The sequence below is a fragment of the Hipposideros armiger genome, unplaced genomic scaffold (assembly GCF_001890085.2).
Source record: "Hipposideros armiger isolate ML-2016 unplaced genomic scaffold, ASM189008v1 scaffold_803, whole genome shotgun sequence".
In the NCBI taxonomy this organism is placed as follows: domain Eukaryota; kingdom Metazoa; phylum Chordata; class Mammalia; order Chiroptera; family Hipposideridae; genus Hipposideros; species Hipposideros armiger.
In genome coordinates this window covers 549,863-568,006 of record NW_017732153.1, presented here as the reverse complement: position 1 = coordinate 568,006, position 18,144 = coordinate 549,863, and the positions used below count along the sequence as shown (strand labels likewise).

General features: G+C 34.5%; 1 protein-coding gene across 1 annotated transcript in view; it reads right to left on the bottom strand.

The window, feature by feature from the left end:
* The window catches only part of ADGRL4 (adhesion G protein-coupled receptor L4), a 109,677-nt gene extending 100,785 nt beyond the window's left edge, over positions 1-8,892 (bottom strand). The window contains exons 1-2 of the mRNA XM_019628672.1: positions 8,764-8,892; positions 7,246-7,395 (exon numbers count right to left, since the gene is read on the bottom strand). Of these exons, the coding sequence (XP_019484217.1) occupies positions 7,246-7,395; positions 8,764-8,785 (172 nt within the window). The 5' untranslated portion in view covers positions 8,786-8,892. The remainder of the gene's footprint in view (positions 1-7,245; positions 7,396-8,763) is intronic.
* Between the last annotated feature and the right edge of the window lie 9,252 nt (positions 8,893-18,144).

The following is an 18,144-nucleotide window of genomic DNA, read 5'->3' as shown; positions in this document are numbered from 1 at the left end:
TGTTAGGATTTATCGAAGAAGAAAGTATTTTTGTGGTGTGATAGCTCTTTTGTACATAGAAGCCTATTCTATTTTTTGTTTGGTTGGTTGAAAAATTTTCCAGAATCTCTGTGAGGCTATAAATTGTACTTTTTCCCTCTATGTTTTTTCTCCTCCTAAAGGATCATTTTCCAGGCCATTGTTTTATTTATTCATCTTTGTGTTTGTATTATTGGCTTTTCTCCAATGACTACTTATCCTTAAATAACCCTCATGTTTATAATTAAAACAATGTTGATTATTACAAGTATTTGGCCCAGATTTTGTCTATCGGCCATTACAACCTCTTTAGTGCAAAAGAATTCAGTTATCTGTATACATGGATGGGGCACAGCAGCTTTCATACATTATTCCAGGTAGCAGAGGTGGGAATTATGTAGAAAGGTGGCATTAATTTTCGCACTCAAGAATTCCCTCCGGGCGAATGACAAAATTTCCTTTGGGAGTATTTTCTTGGCTTTATCTGGGAACAAAACACCAAAGGGGAATAGGGAGGCTGATCTGTGTGACCTTTGGAAAATAATATCTCAACCAATCACCTAGATTTCCACTCCATTTCTGAGAAAGGGATAGCATACCATCACCATAAGGAAAAGCCACCATTTTCACTGCAGCCTTCTCTACATTCCCCAAATTACCCTTTTGTAGCACTGAATTCTGCATTGATAAGTTCACTCAATTTACAGAATTCTCATGACCCCACTCTGATTTCATTGATTTTATTGTCACTACACTGGGCTTGAAGGAGGTGGATAAACAGGAGTTAAAAAATTATACCCAATTAAGATATTGGAACATAAATAGTTATTAAGTTTCCTGCACTTATTCCTATAGCATTATAAATATGCATACCAAATATATATTTTTTCTTTTCATCAATTTTTTTGATAACGTAGTGGGAAATAAAAAGCAGATTTGAGGTTGGAGGGGTACAAACAAAATAATTTATTTTTATCTCAACGAGATTCAATTTTCTTATTTATAGACACATAGCAGTTTGAGGATCATATGGGGCAATTGTTTGAATGTGATTTCTCTGGGAGAAGTATTTAATCTATAAATTGAGGATAATATTAGCACTTATTTCAGAGAGTTGTTATGAGGATTAAATTAATAAATTCATGTAAAAAGATTAGAGTCTAGCTCACAGAAAGCACTAAAATTAACTTCAATATTATTACTCGTTTTTGTGAGTAAGCTATAAATCTGAAAGTTACTTATTTAAGCATTAAAGAGACTAAATAAGGAAGAGAGAAATAATGGGAAAGTAAATAAGAAGAAGACTGGTTCATATGCTGGAAATGGCTATGAAGCAGGCTGATGGCCTACAAAGCTTGGACTAGAGATAACTGACATTCCAGAACAAAGGGCATAGCGATTTTGCAAAATAAACTTGGCAATCTTAAAATATTGACAAAAGAGTAGCATTATAACAAACAAAGTAGAAAAACTGAGACTTAGTGAGTTGCTTTGTGGTATTGAAGGTGCTATCACTATGATCTCTTTGCTCTTCTTTCTACCAGTATTTTTCTGGGGGATTAAAATGTATGAATATTCCACAATGAGAGTACTATTTTTATTTAATTTTAATTTCCTAGCAGTCCCTAAAGATATTGCTGAACAGAAAATGTGAGATGGTGTAAGTGCCATGTTCATTTCACATGCAAATAAAAACTGATTCTCGAAAAACCATCTCCAATTTTTATTGTTATTAATACCTTATCATCAGTAGCACATATTATAATGAGTTAGTTTTTAGTTGGAAGTAAAAACAAACAAAAAAAACATAGTATACTTTAGTTGGGAAAAGTCAGTACTTAAAAAATATCAAATCAGATGGTAAGTCTTATTTATGGTTGATTTCACACAGAATTTTGAATAAATCTTTTTTTTTTCTTTTTAGATTTTTTTTATTTATTTTTAATAATTTTCTATTTTATTTTTTTATTTTTTATTGTTAGTTTCAGGTGTACAGAACGATGCAATAGTTATCCTTTTCACCCTCATAGAGTAACAACTCCCCTCCCCCCATGTATTGCCCCCGATATCATGCTTATCTATTACAATTACATTGAATAAATCTTTTTGATTGTTGAAATCAGGACTCAGAAGCTGTGTGTTTATTTTTGCTATTTCAGTTTAATTTTCTGTGTCATTATTTAGCTATTTGATGTTACTTTTTGGATTCTAAATATGTAATGAATCTGTCTAGATATACTGATTTAAAAGTGATTAAAAATAAATGAGACTTCTACAGGAAGAACAATTTTCTTGATGTTTCATTGTAGATGATTTGGCAAAGCCCAAAATCATATGTTCATATTAAACCTTTCTTTAAGGTCTCAAGATATTTCTTCATTTGTAGCTCATTAATTCTCATAATTGTCCTGTGAGCTAAACATTGAGCAGAACAAAATAAAAAAAAAAAATGATTCCTGAAGCTTAGTCTGCAAAAACAACATTGTCAAATCACAGCAGAGAAATGTTTAGTTTTAAAACTGTGGAGCTGATCAGCAAAACTCAAATGACACAAGTCCTCTTTTCCTTCTCATTTTAAAAATAAAATATTAGCTTAAACAAAGTTTATAGTATTGCTTATTGTTTTCTTTTTCCATATGTTGAGTAAATTTGCAGCCTTATGGAGTGGATATTTTTGAGGATGTTCCGCCTAATTATTGTGGTAGATTTTGTTCTCTCTATTGTGTAACCCTTCTTGTCAACAGACGAAAGAGGTCATATTTCTGGTACAAGGAAAAAGATTTATGAAATTGGCAAAGGTGTCTTATTTATTTGGATGAAGTTCACAGAAATCATGCATCCTGGTATGCAAGACTTAAGTTAATTTAGGCTATTATTTTTTTATGTTTTCCACTCAGTACAAGAAATCCCAAGGAAATATGCACCTCACTTTAAATAAATTTGATTTACGGCTATTTAGAAGCCTATCAGAGTTCCTAGTTTTTCAAGTTTGTATTAGTATTCATTAACCTAAGAAGTTTCTCTGGACTATGTAAAACTATATTTGTGTTACAAAAGACACTTGCTTCCTCAATAATTTTTAGTAACATATTACATATGAAGGAAGATATATGTATGATGTTGAGATATATATTTCCAATTCTTCAAATGTTCTTTAAATAATACTTAAAAATCAGGAGTCTTCTCCTTGTGAGGATTGGAATAAGAATGGAAGAGGAGAGAGAGAAAAGGGAGGAAGAGGGGAAGAAAACACAGTGCTGGCCGAGGCTGCTACTTAGCTTTCTACTCCCACTAATAACACAAAAATATAATAAACATAAAATGACAGAAAAGTTGCAGATGAGCTACCAGCAGAGTTGACAATGTCTGATGTGAAATGAAAACTAATATTCAAAAGATACCCATTTGAAGCCTTATGACAAAAAGGCAAGATTTAAAAGACACTGTGAAAAATAACTTCTCTAGAAGGACATGACCCAGAAAGTTTTGATCCACTCCACATTCTAGGCATATAACTTCACACAAGTTACATATGGATACAATTAAAGATAATTTGTGAACTTCAACTTCCATCATTTTTGTTCCAGACTCACTCAATAAATACACTAACTTTGTAACCAGACTATTTAATTTGTCAGGAATGGCGAAACTAAGCTGATAGACCATCTTTTTTGGCAGCAGAAATATAATGTTTGTCGTACTAAGTAATTAGGAGTACCATTTTCTAAATTTTGAAAACCATAATAGATTTTCAGCATGAAAGGGACAGAATGAATATTCCAATTGTTAAAATAAGTAAATGGCTTTGTCTCTTCATTTATTGGTCATTTTTTTAAAGATAATTACTGTGTTTTCTCATATAAGTAAATGTTTGGTCTATTCCCCCAAAGTGCACTGATTATTTTTATGACATTTTCTTCTACATTGTAATGGTTATTTTATAAAATACTTGAATAGTAACTGTGTGATTAATGTATTTCTGAATAAGCTGATATACACTTAGAATCCAGTTCAACAATGAACTAGGTTTATCTTTGTTACTTTTAAAGCTAAGTATATTAACAATGTTCTTTGGAAGTGTATTCATGAAGAACAGATAATGTTTATGAGATGAATGCATGAAAATAATGTACCTATCTTTCTATTATTATTTTATTTATTTATTTATTTTAAATTTTTAGCTGAGACATCCTGCTCAGCGGCAGCTCAGCGGCAGCTCAGCTCGGGCCGGGAATCGAACCAGCAACCCTGTTGCTCAGAGCTTGCACTCTTGAGCGAGCTGTTAACCAACTGAGCCACTTGACTGGCCCTAATGCACCTATCTTTAAACAAATACCAGAATATATGCATCCAAATGAGAAGTAACAGTTTGGAAGCCAGTATATTATACCAGTTATCTTACTGTTATAAGTACGACATTATAATCAATATCAAAATATTTCAGAACTTTTAAAAGTGTCTCTATTCTACACTACTCATGCAAAATATTTCATCTCATATTACTTTCTAAGCACACACCATTTTTTTAAAACCACTTTGGAAATTAATTGTCCACTTTACTCATCAGATTTGACTAAAAATTATTTGCTGTTTCTGGAAATTAAATCCAATCTCACTGCCATTGAGGACAAATTATATATATAACATGAAAAATAGGTCTCATCAAATTTTTAGTACTGGCATCATCATTGTAATAATTGAACAAACTTACAATAACACTTATTTGAGAAAGAAATGGAAGCTACTCATTAGTACATGTAATTCTGACATGTTTATAAAAATCATTTACATACATGAGGTGATTAAGCCTCATAAAAGTAACAAGTGTATATAATGACATGTGTGTCATTATATCTATCATATAGGTGTAACTGTATATATCATACTTAAATGTGAAATATCATGGAAATGTAGTACAAAGAACAGTTAGAATTATTTTTCTGGTAAAATTCTGTTATGGAAATTATCACTTGGTTAAATATTTAAAACTGGAGTTATTCTGTAGTTTAGATAGCATATCTAATTGTGTTAATTGATGTGTACACACATGACATAACACACAGACATATACACTTTGTATGTCTGGCATCTGTTCTGATGGCTGCTGTTTTGCTCATTCTGATGAGCCTCCTCTTTTTTATTACAGAACCAATTGTTATAGAAGCAATCACATGTCCTCAGCACTTCTATTTTAGCTCAGGTGGAGTTATGCTAGTGGGTTACTTTAATTAATATTTCTCCCACATTCTGAACCCATGGGCTATTTCTTCTTCTTCTTCATTCAGTTTTTGTGACATGCTTTTTCTCTACCTTTTACCAGTGTCATACTGCTCTCTAGTTTATTGTAATATTCTTCCAGTTGAATTTTACAAGCATATATGTGATTATTTGATAATAACGAAAAGCTGCTTTTTAAACATAGCATATGTGTCCCCGAGTGCGGCCCTCAAGACTTCATTATTTTCTGTAAAGTGCTGGTGATGTAGCTCATAATAGGCATGTTCCAAGCTGCGGATATATTTTGATACATGGATACACGCTGGCAATTGCATCCTTTCTGACCCTTCCTTGGACAACTATTTTTCTCTCCTCATTCTGATTCCATGAAACTTCCAATAAAAACAGCCCCACTTAATGAGTTAAGTGAGAGTAGGGAGACTATCTCTTCCACCCATCGTCACATGCAAACATGCCCTGTACTGCTTCCTGCCCCTCACCCTTGCTTCTCACTTCTGGCAGCTCAGTTTATTCTAGCTCAAGTAATTTCATGTTTTAGATGTACACAGATTCAACCCCTCCAACTTTCCCTTCCGTTAACACTTTCCTAATTACCTGGGGGAAGTGGCATCTCTCACTCCCAACATTCACGATGATTATACACCAGAGTGTAACCAAAACTGTGCTGAGAAGAATAAGGTATAAGCAATAGTAATATGTATTTAAAAAACTAAAATAACCTACATTTTAGGGTTAAATATCACCAACAATTTCAAAAGCCTTTAAATATACCTCAAAATTTCTACATAAACTTCTCTATCTCCTGTCTTACCCTCACATGTATCAGCATAAACGTAAGTGTCTAAATAAATTCCCATTAATACCTGGAACGCCTGATCCAGGGCACCATGAAGCAACTGGAGCTTTGTTCTATATTCTTAAAATATTGAACAAATTACAATGAGGTTTGGTCTCACTGTATAGTGCATATTTAATCTTTTTGAAAAGCTTATCAAATTGAATCACGAGGTACAACTTGTTTACGCTAGAAGCAAATGTATGCAATATTATTAATGTACAATGTCCTGGCTTAATTGGAAAGAGTCCATGTTACTGTAAATACGTTTAGGAGTATAATACCACACAGTTCTAATTTGAAGTTGCCATTTGGTTACATTTTAAAACTAACTTATATGACTTGAAATTTTTTTTCTCTCTCTGCTACACATAATGTTGTTCTATTGATCCAGTTCAAACCAGATCCTACCAAAAATGAAAGAATGAATAAAGAAAGATTGAGTGATGTTTGAGGAAAGAGGAGAGTGGTGATGATGATGCAGACCACGGACAAGATATCACTTAAATTTGATTATCAGATGGTGTGATGTTTATCAAGCCAATGGCTAAACTGTACCCTGGAAGGACCCTTACTAGCATTCTTGCTATTGGCTCTAGCCTAAAGTTCTATAAATGGGATCTACTTTTTCACAAAAGAATGCAGTTTCAATATTCTCTCCTCCCCTCTCCCTCCTCCCTCTCCCTCTTCCATTCCCTCTCTCTACCCCACACCCCTACACCCAGGGTATGCAGGAGAAAATTTTAAAATCTCTTAATATTAACCTCAAATTTAGGTAATCAAGTACTAATGAAGGTATCTGAGCACAACCTACACCAATATAGCGTGGATCTCATGAATTTTCTGTTCATTTGTCAAAGGTATTGACTCTGCTGTCTGCAACTTAGTTTCCCAGCTTAAGTTCAAGGACAATCTTTAATATTCACACCAAAAATAAGATATACATGGAATCATCACAAATATTTAATCAAGTATACATTTGGACATGGGAAAGTCAAACTTATTGTTTAGTTAATTAAGCATTTTTTTTTTATCCATAGCATGAAATCAAACAGTATAATGTAAAACAACTTAATTTCTGGACATGAAAAAAATAATCACATCAAAATTTAGTTTTACAATAAAATCTAAAAGAAGTAATAAAGATCATTTACCTTCACAAATTGTGACACCGTTTCCTGAAAATCCCATGTTGCAATAACAGCCTTCAATTCCATTCCGTATTTCACATTTTGCATTTGGAAGACAAGGTGTCTTGGTGCAATTTTGAGCGTAGAAACAATTCAGCAAAGTGGAAAAACCCACTAAAGAAAAAGGAGAAATACATTTTTTCAGAAAGGAAAAGTGTCTCACCCATTGTTGAGTTAGACTACAATAAATACAAATAGTCTTCTCTCTTTCCATTTAAATTATAAGAACTTCCCAAGGGAACATTTAGCAAAATAACAGCAGAAGAGTAAGCAAAAAGATTAAGGAATTGCTTCAATCTTGGTGTTTTTCAAATAAGTCTCAACAAAGCTAAAACGTAGCAAACAACCCAGGTTTATAAAGACAACAGCATTCTTAGATCATTGGACCATAGTATCACCCTTCACTCTGAGGTGAGATACTTTTAAAGGTAATTGCATGATTGTAAAGCAATTCTTTCTCCTCTGAGAATGATACTGTGCTGGAATCACAGTAAATTGAGTGTTTGGATCTTTATAAATTCAAATTTGTGTTATTTTAAGACAAAGAGCAACATATCATAACATACAGAAGGACAAATGCAGTTACTACATTTTCTATGTTCTAATGATCTTTTTCAATTCTGACTTGTCTATTAAAAACAAAAACAAAAACCTTTCACATTTTCTCCCATCTGGGGAAATTAAAATAAAACTCTACGTACTGGTTAAAGATGCATCTTCCAGAAATGATACACCACATAAACATGGCCAACAAGATGCAGCATAGAAGAGAACAGGCCTTATTTTAGAGTCACTGAAAACAAAGTTGGAAATGGTCTTTTGTGGGCTGTTAGGAAAAAATAAGGAAAAGCATAGGCCGTTCCTTTTTTAATGTTGTCTAAGATCTTCTCTAAACAAGTCGGCTTGGGGATGGACAGTTATGAAACATGAAAGTTATTTTTTGAATATTTTCAGTCATCTGAGATAAATTGTCCTTACTGGTAACAAGAGTTCCTTAAACATTTGATTCTAAATGCCAGCTTCACATAGGGTTGTATATACTGTCTAAACCATAATTAATTCGCCTTCAAGGACATGATTTATTATCTTTCTGCACAGTATCATCAAAATCGTATTTTAAATGGACCCAAAGTTTGGGCTGTCAGTTCCCTTAAAATTCCAGGAAACCTCCCACAAGTGTTAGTGGTTCTGATTCCCCAAATGCCTTAGGGAGGTGGGGGGTTCAGAAGAAAGGTCAAAGTCTGAGACTTTGGGGATTTGAGGGACTTTGTTAGCAGGCACAAAGGGTAACTTTGTCCCTGGGCACTGAACATTGAACTCCAAAGTTGAAAGGCCAGGGAGAAAAACATCCTGAGAAGTTCTGTGTCAATTCTCATTGGAGCCTTGGCCATATGCCCTCGGCACGTGAGCTCCACCTCGGGAAAAACCCCATTCCCTACGAGTGACAGGCAACCTCAGAGACCAGGGGCGCTGGGCACTCACCTAGGAGCGGGAGGGGTTTCATTGGCGGTGGCCGAGGTGGTGGCGGTGGCCGGAGCGCGACAGGGTGTGTGGCTGTGTACCCGCGACGGGACGCGGCTGGGCGGGCGCACAGGGTCCCGGCTCCGTCTCCAGTGACGCGCCAGTTTCCTCCGGACACTTTCCGGCCTCTTTTGTGTGAGTGTGTGTGTCAAGCCCTGAGTCCGCTGACGTCGTCCGGCCCCCAGCCCCTTCCCCCATGCCACCCTAACTTTATTCCCTGCGTCTAGGCTTCCAACCTCGAGCACTCCTGCAGACCCTTTGCGGAATCATTTTGCCCCCCTGGGTGCCACCCTCAAGGCCTGTGCTCAGTAGCTTTATAAAGCGCTTCAGAGACCCATGCAGTGTCCCTCCTGAGAACAGTTAGGGCTGCATAGATCTTAGGGGTCCTTCCTACAGCCTAAATTCCAGGACATTGCAATTCTTTTATTTACTAGTAAATTTCTATAAAGAACTGCGGGCCAAGAAGTAGGCTGAGCCCTGACTTCAAGCAATGGGAATCTCATTGCCAGTTTTCGTTCCTCACCTTGCTGAAGCTCAGGGTACCAGAGTGTAAAGTAAGGATATTCTCTACCTTGCCTAGAGATTAGGGTTGTTGTTAAAACGACTGAGTAAAAACAAACAAATAACACCAAGTTTCAAGAATTACACTGCTATGGAAGTACAAAATGTTGTTCCCCTTTTTCAATTAAAATTTACCCGTACTCTCACCGCCCACTCCAGAACGCCTGGGGCATCACGTCTAGTCTTCCTTTGTTTGTTTCCATAGATGAGGTGATTACACAGAAACTGATGATTCAGGTTGAGGCATAGAAATAATTCTCGCTTAAAAACAGAAAATAAGGTAAGGCTTAATCTATAATGATAGAAAGCAGATCAGTTTTTGCCTCAGGTTGGGGTGGGAAGTGGGGAGTGACTACAGAGAAGCACAGAGGAAAATTTGGGGGCAGTGGAAATATTCCACACCTTGACTGGAGTGGAGGTTACATGAATGCATGCACTCATCAGAACTCAACTCTTACAATTGGTGCATTTATTGTATGTAAATTACACTTCAAAAAAGTTGATTTAAAGAAATGACTAATGTCTGTGCCATCAATGTAAGTCATTTTACCTTTAAGCAGTTTGGCACACCTTTGTCATATTTCATTCACATTTTGTTTCACAAATATCTACTGAGAATCTACTTTGTATAGGATGTACCCTCATAAAGATGAAGGAGACATGGTCCTTGGACCCCAAGTAGATTATAAACTAGTGAGGCAACAACTAAAGCTGATCACCATGACAAAAGTCACAATGAGATAAGTACTTATGGGTAGACTATTTTCCTGGCTATCTATCTCCTTTCTGGCTTAATTTCTGCAGAAAGCTCCTGAGAGTGGTACCAACCACAATAGGTGAGGGAAATGAGGAACAGAGGTGTTCTGTGACTTGCCAAGAGTCACACAGACAGCCTAAGCCACTGACTTTAATTCGAACCCAGGCTATTTTTCTCCGGAGTCCGTGATCTCAGTCACCCTGCTATGTTCCTGCTATAGGACACCTTCAGGAGGGTGTTGCAAAAATGAGGAGTCACCTGTTACTACATTTCAGAGTCTGGAAAAGTGGTTTACATGATCTAAATGACACACAAAAAATAAGGTTTGGATTTATTCTGTGGATAATTGGTTTTCTTTTAATGGTTTCTTTTTTTCTTTTCTCCTTTTTTTTTTTTTTTTTTAAACTGGACAGTGATTCAGTGAAAAAGCTCTGGCAGCAGTCCGAACGAGGGATGTTAAGGAGACATCAAAGGCAGGGAAGCCATATGTTCAGGAAATTGACTAGAAATGCCTAAACAAGGGCAAGAGTATTTGGATGGGGAGATAGGGACAGATTCCAGAAAGGATTAGATAAAGACAAATTGATGTCGGGTTGACTTGCTAAGGTTGAAGGATATGTTTGAGAGAAAGAGAGTATGGAGGTTTTCTAGTTGTGTGAGCAGAAGAAGTTTGGAACCATTAAAAAATGGGAAAGATAGGATGAAGAGTCACTTTGAAGGAAAAAAAACATACATGTAACGAGTCTAGTTTTATAATATAAAGTTCAAGGTATTCAAATGACATACTCATTCTCTATTTATGTGAAGATAGTTTTTCCAAAGTCATTGAGTATACTCATCCTTCAACAGGCATAAACATAGACATATATTATTGTCTGAGACATTTTATGAACAGAAACAGTACTTATTTTTAAATTCATTACCTTAAAATATTAATAGTTTACAAACCAGCTATACACACTTATTCTTTATTATTATCTTAAAGCTAATAGAAATAGCCAATTTAAAAAAATGTTATGCTTCTCTAACATTACTTAATAATTAGCAAGAGTGAATTAAAATTTAATAAAAAATATTTTTCAAACTTCCCTTTTGCATGTTATTAAAGAGTAAAAGTTTATTCATATATTTTATCAAGAAAATACAAGATAACATAGGCAAAGATGAAGTGTTTATTGATGCTTATGCTTTTAAGATTGTTCTTTGTAAAAAATCAAAATTACTTAAAAAATGTATATTACTTAAAGGAGTCTGTATTTTAAGGAATACATATGAGATAATAACTGCATAGTTTTGGATCCATTGTTGTTACATTGTTCAAAAAGAAACATTTAAAATTTTCGATCCGAAGAAATATTTTAGTGGTAAGTGAGAGAAAAACATATTTTAAAGAAAAATAGAACTGTAAGTTTAAATTATCAACAATCTTCACTTGGGTACCATTGAGACATGTCTAACATTTGAAGATATAACAATTATTTAGAGCTTGATTTTGTCCTAAGTATAACATATGGAAGTTAAATCATCTTAAGCCGCCTACCCAATTGTGGTTTTTTAAATACACTACCATAAACACTCTCCTTGCAATGTGAGATATGATCAAATCTATGATTATTTCTATCTAAGAGTCTGTCTATAAGATGCCAAATTTGACAGGGTTTCCTTGAAAGGTTCTTGGTCAGGTTAAAGTTTACTACGGGAAATATTCACTGTGAAGACATGGGTTTAGTTCTAGCTTTTATTTTCAATATATTCATTAACCTTTTTTGGGATCATTTCACCCACTATAACATGGAAATAGCAATGCCTGCCCTGCTAGATCACAGTGGATTGCTGAGGTTATTAACACACATGTCAAAACTACTGGGTATTCCATACCTTTAATATTCAACACATCTAAATATAGGAAATGAGTGCACAATTGATATGAAGACCTTCTCCAAAGGTGTATTTATGGTTCCCACAGGGGCTCGTACAAGGAGCTTATACTATTTTTGGACCCCCTTCATGAGGCCTCTGTGAGAGTGTATAATTCCTCACCTAAGTGTTAATAATGTGATTGCATTCTAAGTGTTTGGCCAGCTCTGTGACTATACCTCTAAGTATTGTTATTACTCACAGTCATTTGATTTTTCCCAACTTATGGAAATTTGTAACCAATTAGTTTATTTAAGTGGTCTCTCATTCTTTCACATTATCTCTATTCCCGTCGTACCATCAATAGTATTATAATTTACTAGATAGATTTTTCCACCACAGGTCAATTTTAGACAAACACAACATTAACAATATACACTCAACAAAAGGTCAGTAAAATGGTTAAAAAAAAAAAAAAGGAAAATTGAGTTATATGTAAGGTTAGGAAGAGTAATCTGATTCCAACATACTCAATGTTGAAACCAAGAAAAGCTTCACCAAAAGTGGGACATAAGCCCCTTTACCCCCAAAGTAGGGAACTTTCATAAATAGGTAAGGATTGAAATTCCACAAGGTGGACTTGTCTGTTAATGGTTCTTACTCTGGTCTCTTAGAACTCGAAGGTAAGAAACATAGTTTTTTAAATTTCTTTCCCTCCATGACACCTCAGACAGTGCCTTGAGTATAAAAAAGTATGTAATAAGAAATGTGCTGATCAAATCAATCAATCAATCAATCAATCAATCAATCAATATCTAGAACAGTGCATGGTAAAGTTTATCAAAAATGAAATCTTTACTTTCAGAAATTACCTGGAAATTGTTTGTCTCAGGGGTCTTGTATCTAGGTTTCCAGATATATTTCATTGGAATGTAACAAATCGCAATCTTTTGTATTTACTTTTTTAAAAAGCCAGGAGAAACTTTAATTATTTGTAGAGTAATTTATGGTTCCCAAACAGTAGAACTATATATATATATTTTTTTCCTTTGTCTAGCGTTAAACTTATGGTCTTAAGTAGACAGTATAAAGATGCTACAATTTTCAAACCTAGCTATCTGAAAATTTGTGTCTTTCTAATCTGTATAGAGCCTATTTAATGTCTGTCAAAATTTTGTATCAAATATAAACCATGATGTTTCAATACACATTTCCACTTAGGCATTTTTAACAACTTCATTCTCTAATTAAAACAAAAACAAAAACAAACAAAAAACCTCTTTACTATTTAAGAGAACATTTAAAGACTGAGTTTCCAAAGCTGTGAACAGAAACATTTGATCAGCTTTTATGCTACTAATTTTTTCAGTGGAAGGGGATGCAAAGAGCATCTGGTAATTTTCAAAGCTGACTGGAAGGGAGGGGATCTCAGTTCCTTCCCAGTCTGGTCATTCAATTGTCTTGTGACCTTAAGAAAACTCATTAAATCTTTCCATTATTCTGTTTAACATTTGAGAATGTTCCTGGTTTGTATGATTTTTTTTTTCTCTCTCCTATGGTTCCTGTTCATAAAGATTTATAAATTAACATCCACAGTCAGGAACTGATATTTTTGAGCCAGGCATTGATTAAAAAAAAAAAAAGTGTGCATTATGCTGATTGTTTACATTGTAACTGACTTCTAAATTATTTTATTAATGTATTTTCCTTTGTTTGGACCTTTTCCATGTTATAAAAATATTAAACTGGCCTCATTTTTTTTAAAGGGTGGCACTTTTAAACTATAAACCATGCTAAAATCACCTTCTATTTAATACTATTAAACTTTTTAGCTATGCTTTTAACATGTTGGAGCATTGATTTAGTCATAGATAATTGTTCTTCTTCATTGAGTTGTCTTAAATAGTATCCTGAGAGGTTACAGACTCAATAATGATGTGCAAGTAATTTAAATTATTTCTTTAGCTATGTAATACATTGTACTTTGCATTTCATCTACCTTTGTGTTCTTCAATCACTAGTTCATTATACCGTCTTAAAATTCCCCATGATTGCTCAATTTTTTTAGGAAAATTAAACACTGTAATTATGTATTGTCAGCATAGGTCAGCTACTTGTTAATCTCAATCATCCTGTATTATTAACATGTATATTGAAGCTACAAGTCCTGGTTCAGATCTCCAGGGAACATTATTATTAACTTCCTACCACTTTGAGAATTATGTTTTTATTCTCACTCTTTACTTTCTATTATGTCACAAATCTTTAATCTCAGAGATTTAAGTTTTCCATTGTAATCTATTTTATTAATATCCTACTTTGAAAAGGGATTGAAAAAAATAGAAAGCTATTTGGAAGCCTAAATAAAATATATTAGCTTATAATCATTTGTAATTTACCTTATTTTAAAAATTATTTTATTAAAGGTGGACATCAGGCCATGAATTTTCCCCATGACTTTCTCTTCTATAACAAAAGTTATGGTGACATAAAGACATCATTGTCACATAACTTATAAATTAACATTTTAAAACAAGGGCTAAGGTATAAAGTTTAGTTTTCATATATGCTTTAAAAATTATTCAAAAACCAGTTGCACTAGTTCCTCTTCCAAAATTCTTAAATATTCATTTGCGATATATCAAATACTACTGTTTTTTTAGTTAACATAGTATAATGTCATTTTTAAAAATCTATCAATAAAAACAAGTTTCTTTGTAATATGAAATTAGATAAACACATTTGTTTTGTTCAATGGCTTATAAGAAAGGGATGTAAATTTAGAATAATGATCAGTTTGGGTGATAATTCCAGGAACATTTTTTTCTTGCAAATGTACTTCTAGAAAGGGAAAAAGTATTTTAAATTATGCATTTTGTAAGTGAATCTTTTTCGTCTAATGTAAACAAAATTATTCAAGATGCAAAGAATAATGGTATAAAAAAGTTCTCACATTATTTTATTTTTGTGACAAACATGATTGCTGAGCCTAGAACACTGGAAGAATGAAGAGTTTTGGTTTTTCTTTTTAATTAGTAGATATTCAGGTATTTATAAGTACCTTTTCTAATAAATATGCATATGTTAAAAATGAAAAGAATTCTAAACTATAATTGTAATGACATTGTTTACATGCAAAATTATTTAGTTGTGAAAGATAAAAGTGACAGTTAAATTATTATCAACAAACTTGCCTTTAAATCCTGAAGTTGAGATTCTATCAGTGCTTTTTTCATTTTGCCTAATTAAATTGAAAGATAAAAATAAATTTCCAATGTAAACAGTTAAACTGTATGTTAATCTAGGTATTCCTCTCCTTTAAAAAAATTGAGCTACATATTAAACACTTTCTTTAGTATTTTTAATTTGATTTCTATATGTTATTATATACTACTGGCCAGTTTTCTTTTTTATGATTATTCTTATTTTAATAATTTCAGTATTCTATTATTAAAACCTTTTAAATATGTTCCTCATAACCCCCATATCTGAAAGAATAAAAAAGTTTTGTGTATAATTGTAAGAAAGAACTTTTGAAAACTTTATAATAATATGTTTCACTTTAAACCTTAACCCAATGTTGACTGTCTTCTATTTGTTTTTGAAGGCTGAGATTAATACTATGTATTGTTTATACTTTTAGTACTTAGATTATTAATATTGATTTGTACAATTTTTAAGTTTCTTTTGTTCTTAAGTTTTTAAGTACAATTTTTGGTGTTTCTTGTTTCCAGCATCCTGTTGTCCATCACCATAGCATTTGAGAGGAACCATATTATTATGGTCTTAGAGCTTGTCCTGTAAATATACCAATTTTGTTCCATTTTCCTACTATCCTTGTCAATAGAATGGCTAAACCTCATCTTTTTTTTTTCTTCCTTTTTTTTTTCTAAATGACTTATAAGACTATGAACAAAATGGATTATTTTTGTACCTCTGTCATTATAAAATGTTCAATTCTAAAAAAAAGAGTTATCCTTGAATTTAAGTTATACTTACACTGTGAAAAAAGTTACTGAGAGATAACATGCAAGAAAAATTTAACTGTTTTATCAGAATCTTTAAATCGTGACTTCCTGGTTCATGTTGATTGCAACGTAACACTGAAGAAGTATGTATATGATAAAATAACTTGCCCAGTTGTAACTTTTAATGCATATTATCTAACTCTTAATCCAACAATCTGTTATTAGAGTATCAAATCACTCTAGCACTGAAGCATCTCCAAATATTATTATCCAAAAAAGCAATAATCTGTATCACATGTGTATTAATTAACTAAGACACTAGGAACAAAGGAATATAAAATAATTTCGCAGTGCCCTGCTTTATCTGGAAACACTACTCCAGTTCATATTTATCACTGCTGTAATCACATCCTCAATGGCTCCCAGTGATTTTGTATGCCTGAGGAATGTCAAACTCCTTTATCTTCTGAAGCCAAAGGCATTGCTTCATCTACCTGGCCTGATAATCTGTATCACAACAGTAAACAGCGCTGTCCATGCCTCATCTTTCTGCTTTTCCATGTGCCTTCAAACCAGCTGAAATGGCCTCTGTTTTATAATGCATTTTTTTAAAGGTTTTTTTTTTTATTTTTTATTGGGGAATTGGGATGGGAACAGCCCTGTGGAATTGGGGGAAAGGGAACAGACAAGTTGCTGTCGTTTTTGTTCTTCAGTCTAGTTGTGGAGGATGTTGCTTCACTGGCCCAAGTTGGCACCATCCTTGTGCTCTTCCTGGGCGAGGCAGATCAGTCGCTGGCTTCTGGACGGCCGCTCACTGCGGCTGCTGGCCGCTCACGCTGGCTGCTGGCTATACATGGTAGCCCATGGCAACCCATTGCCACAGGGGCTGCAGCCTATGCCGTTGCTTGCAACTCATGGCAGCCCAGCTCCAGGTTGAGCTGTTGTTCAGCATCTTAGCTGTGGAGGGCAGTGTCACTGGCCCCCATATGTGGGATCCGAACCGGGGCCCTCTGGCATCCCAAGCCAGTTCTTAACCATCGTGCACTCGGCTGGCCCTATAATTCATTTTAAAAACCATTTATGATTAAAGGAAACTATTCCAATTAGGTGATTGGAATCAGTTTGCAAAAAATAAAGTAGCTAAATCTTCCATCTGATGACCAATTTCTAAAACAAAGGCGCTTAGCACTATTCCAGTAGAGCTCACTTTATTTCCTTTAGTAGTCACGGAACAGTTTGATCTTTCATGAGAAAACACTCACTGACAGTGTAGCCAATCTATATAAAGGTGACTTTTTTTTCATTTAAAGAAAGAAGCAAATAATTCAAGTATTAATATAATTGCTCAATGTTACTTTCAGGTGTAGCATTAGATATCCTCTATTTATTTGTTAATTCTCCACCCATCACTATTAAGTGTCTGCTCTATGACATGTTCTGTGTGACAGTCTGGAGATTCAAAATTGTAACATTCAGAAACATCCCAAAATGATGCTAGGGTCTAACTGTAGGTTTCCTGGACAGTGAGCCAGCTGGGATTTGAAGTGCCCTCTCTGCATCCTTCATGAGGAGGGGCTGTGCCAAGCCTGACTTCTTATGAGGCCCCAAGGTGGGAGGTACTTTCTCAGACAACTCTTGTCAACATTTGATATCAATATTTAGATCCTGGCACCCAAATCGATTACTAATTTCTTCCTCTACAACTGACAAATTGATCTCATACTCACCCCATTAAAAGGAAAAGCAGGGCCTCTGCACGAGAAGGCCCATCTAATACTTCACGTAGAGCAGAGAGGCCTTGACCAGCAGCCCTCCCCTGGGGATTACGGGAAGGCTGGAGGGTCTGTGCCTTCTCTTCTATTGCTGACGTTGGGATTGTAAATTTATCTGAAGAGGCGCTTTCCTGGGCACGCTTTGTGGGTTTGAAGTCCAGTGAAGGGGCCTCTCTCCCTTCTTATAGCACAATCCTAAGAAAATGGCTTTTTCAGAGGGCAGCAGACTCTCGGGAGCCAAGAAATTTAGCTTTATATACCAGCTGCCTAACACTGGGTTTGACTATTAGGCCCTTGGGAGGTTACAACTCTTCCTGTGGGTTGTTGGGGTAGGAAGGAAAACTTCCTCCTGGTGGAAGGCGAATCCTTAATCCACGCTATTTTAAGTAACCAAAATGAATCCTCAGGGTCACTTTCACACAGTTCT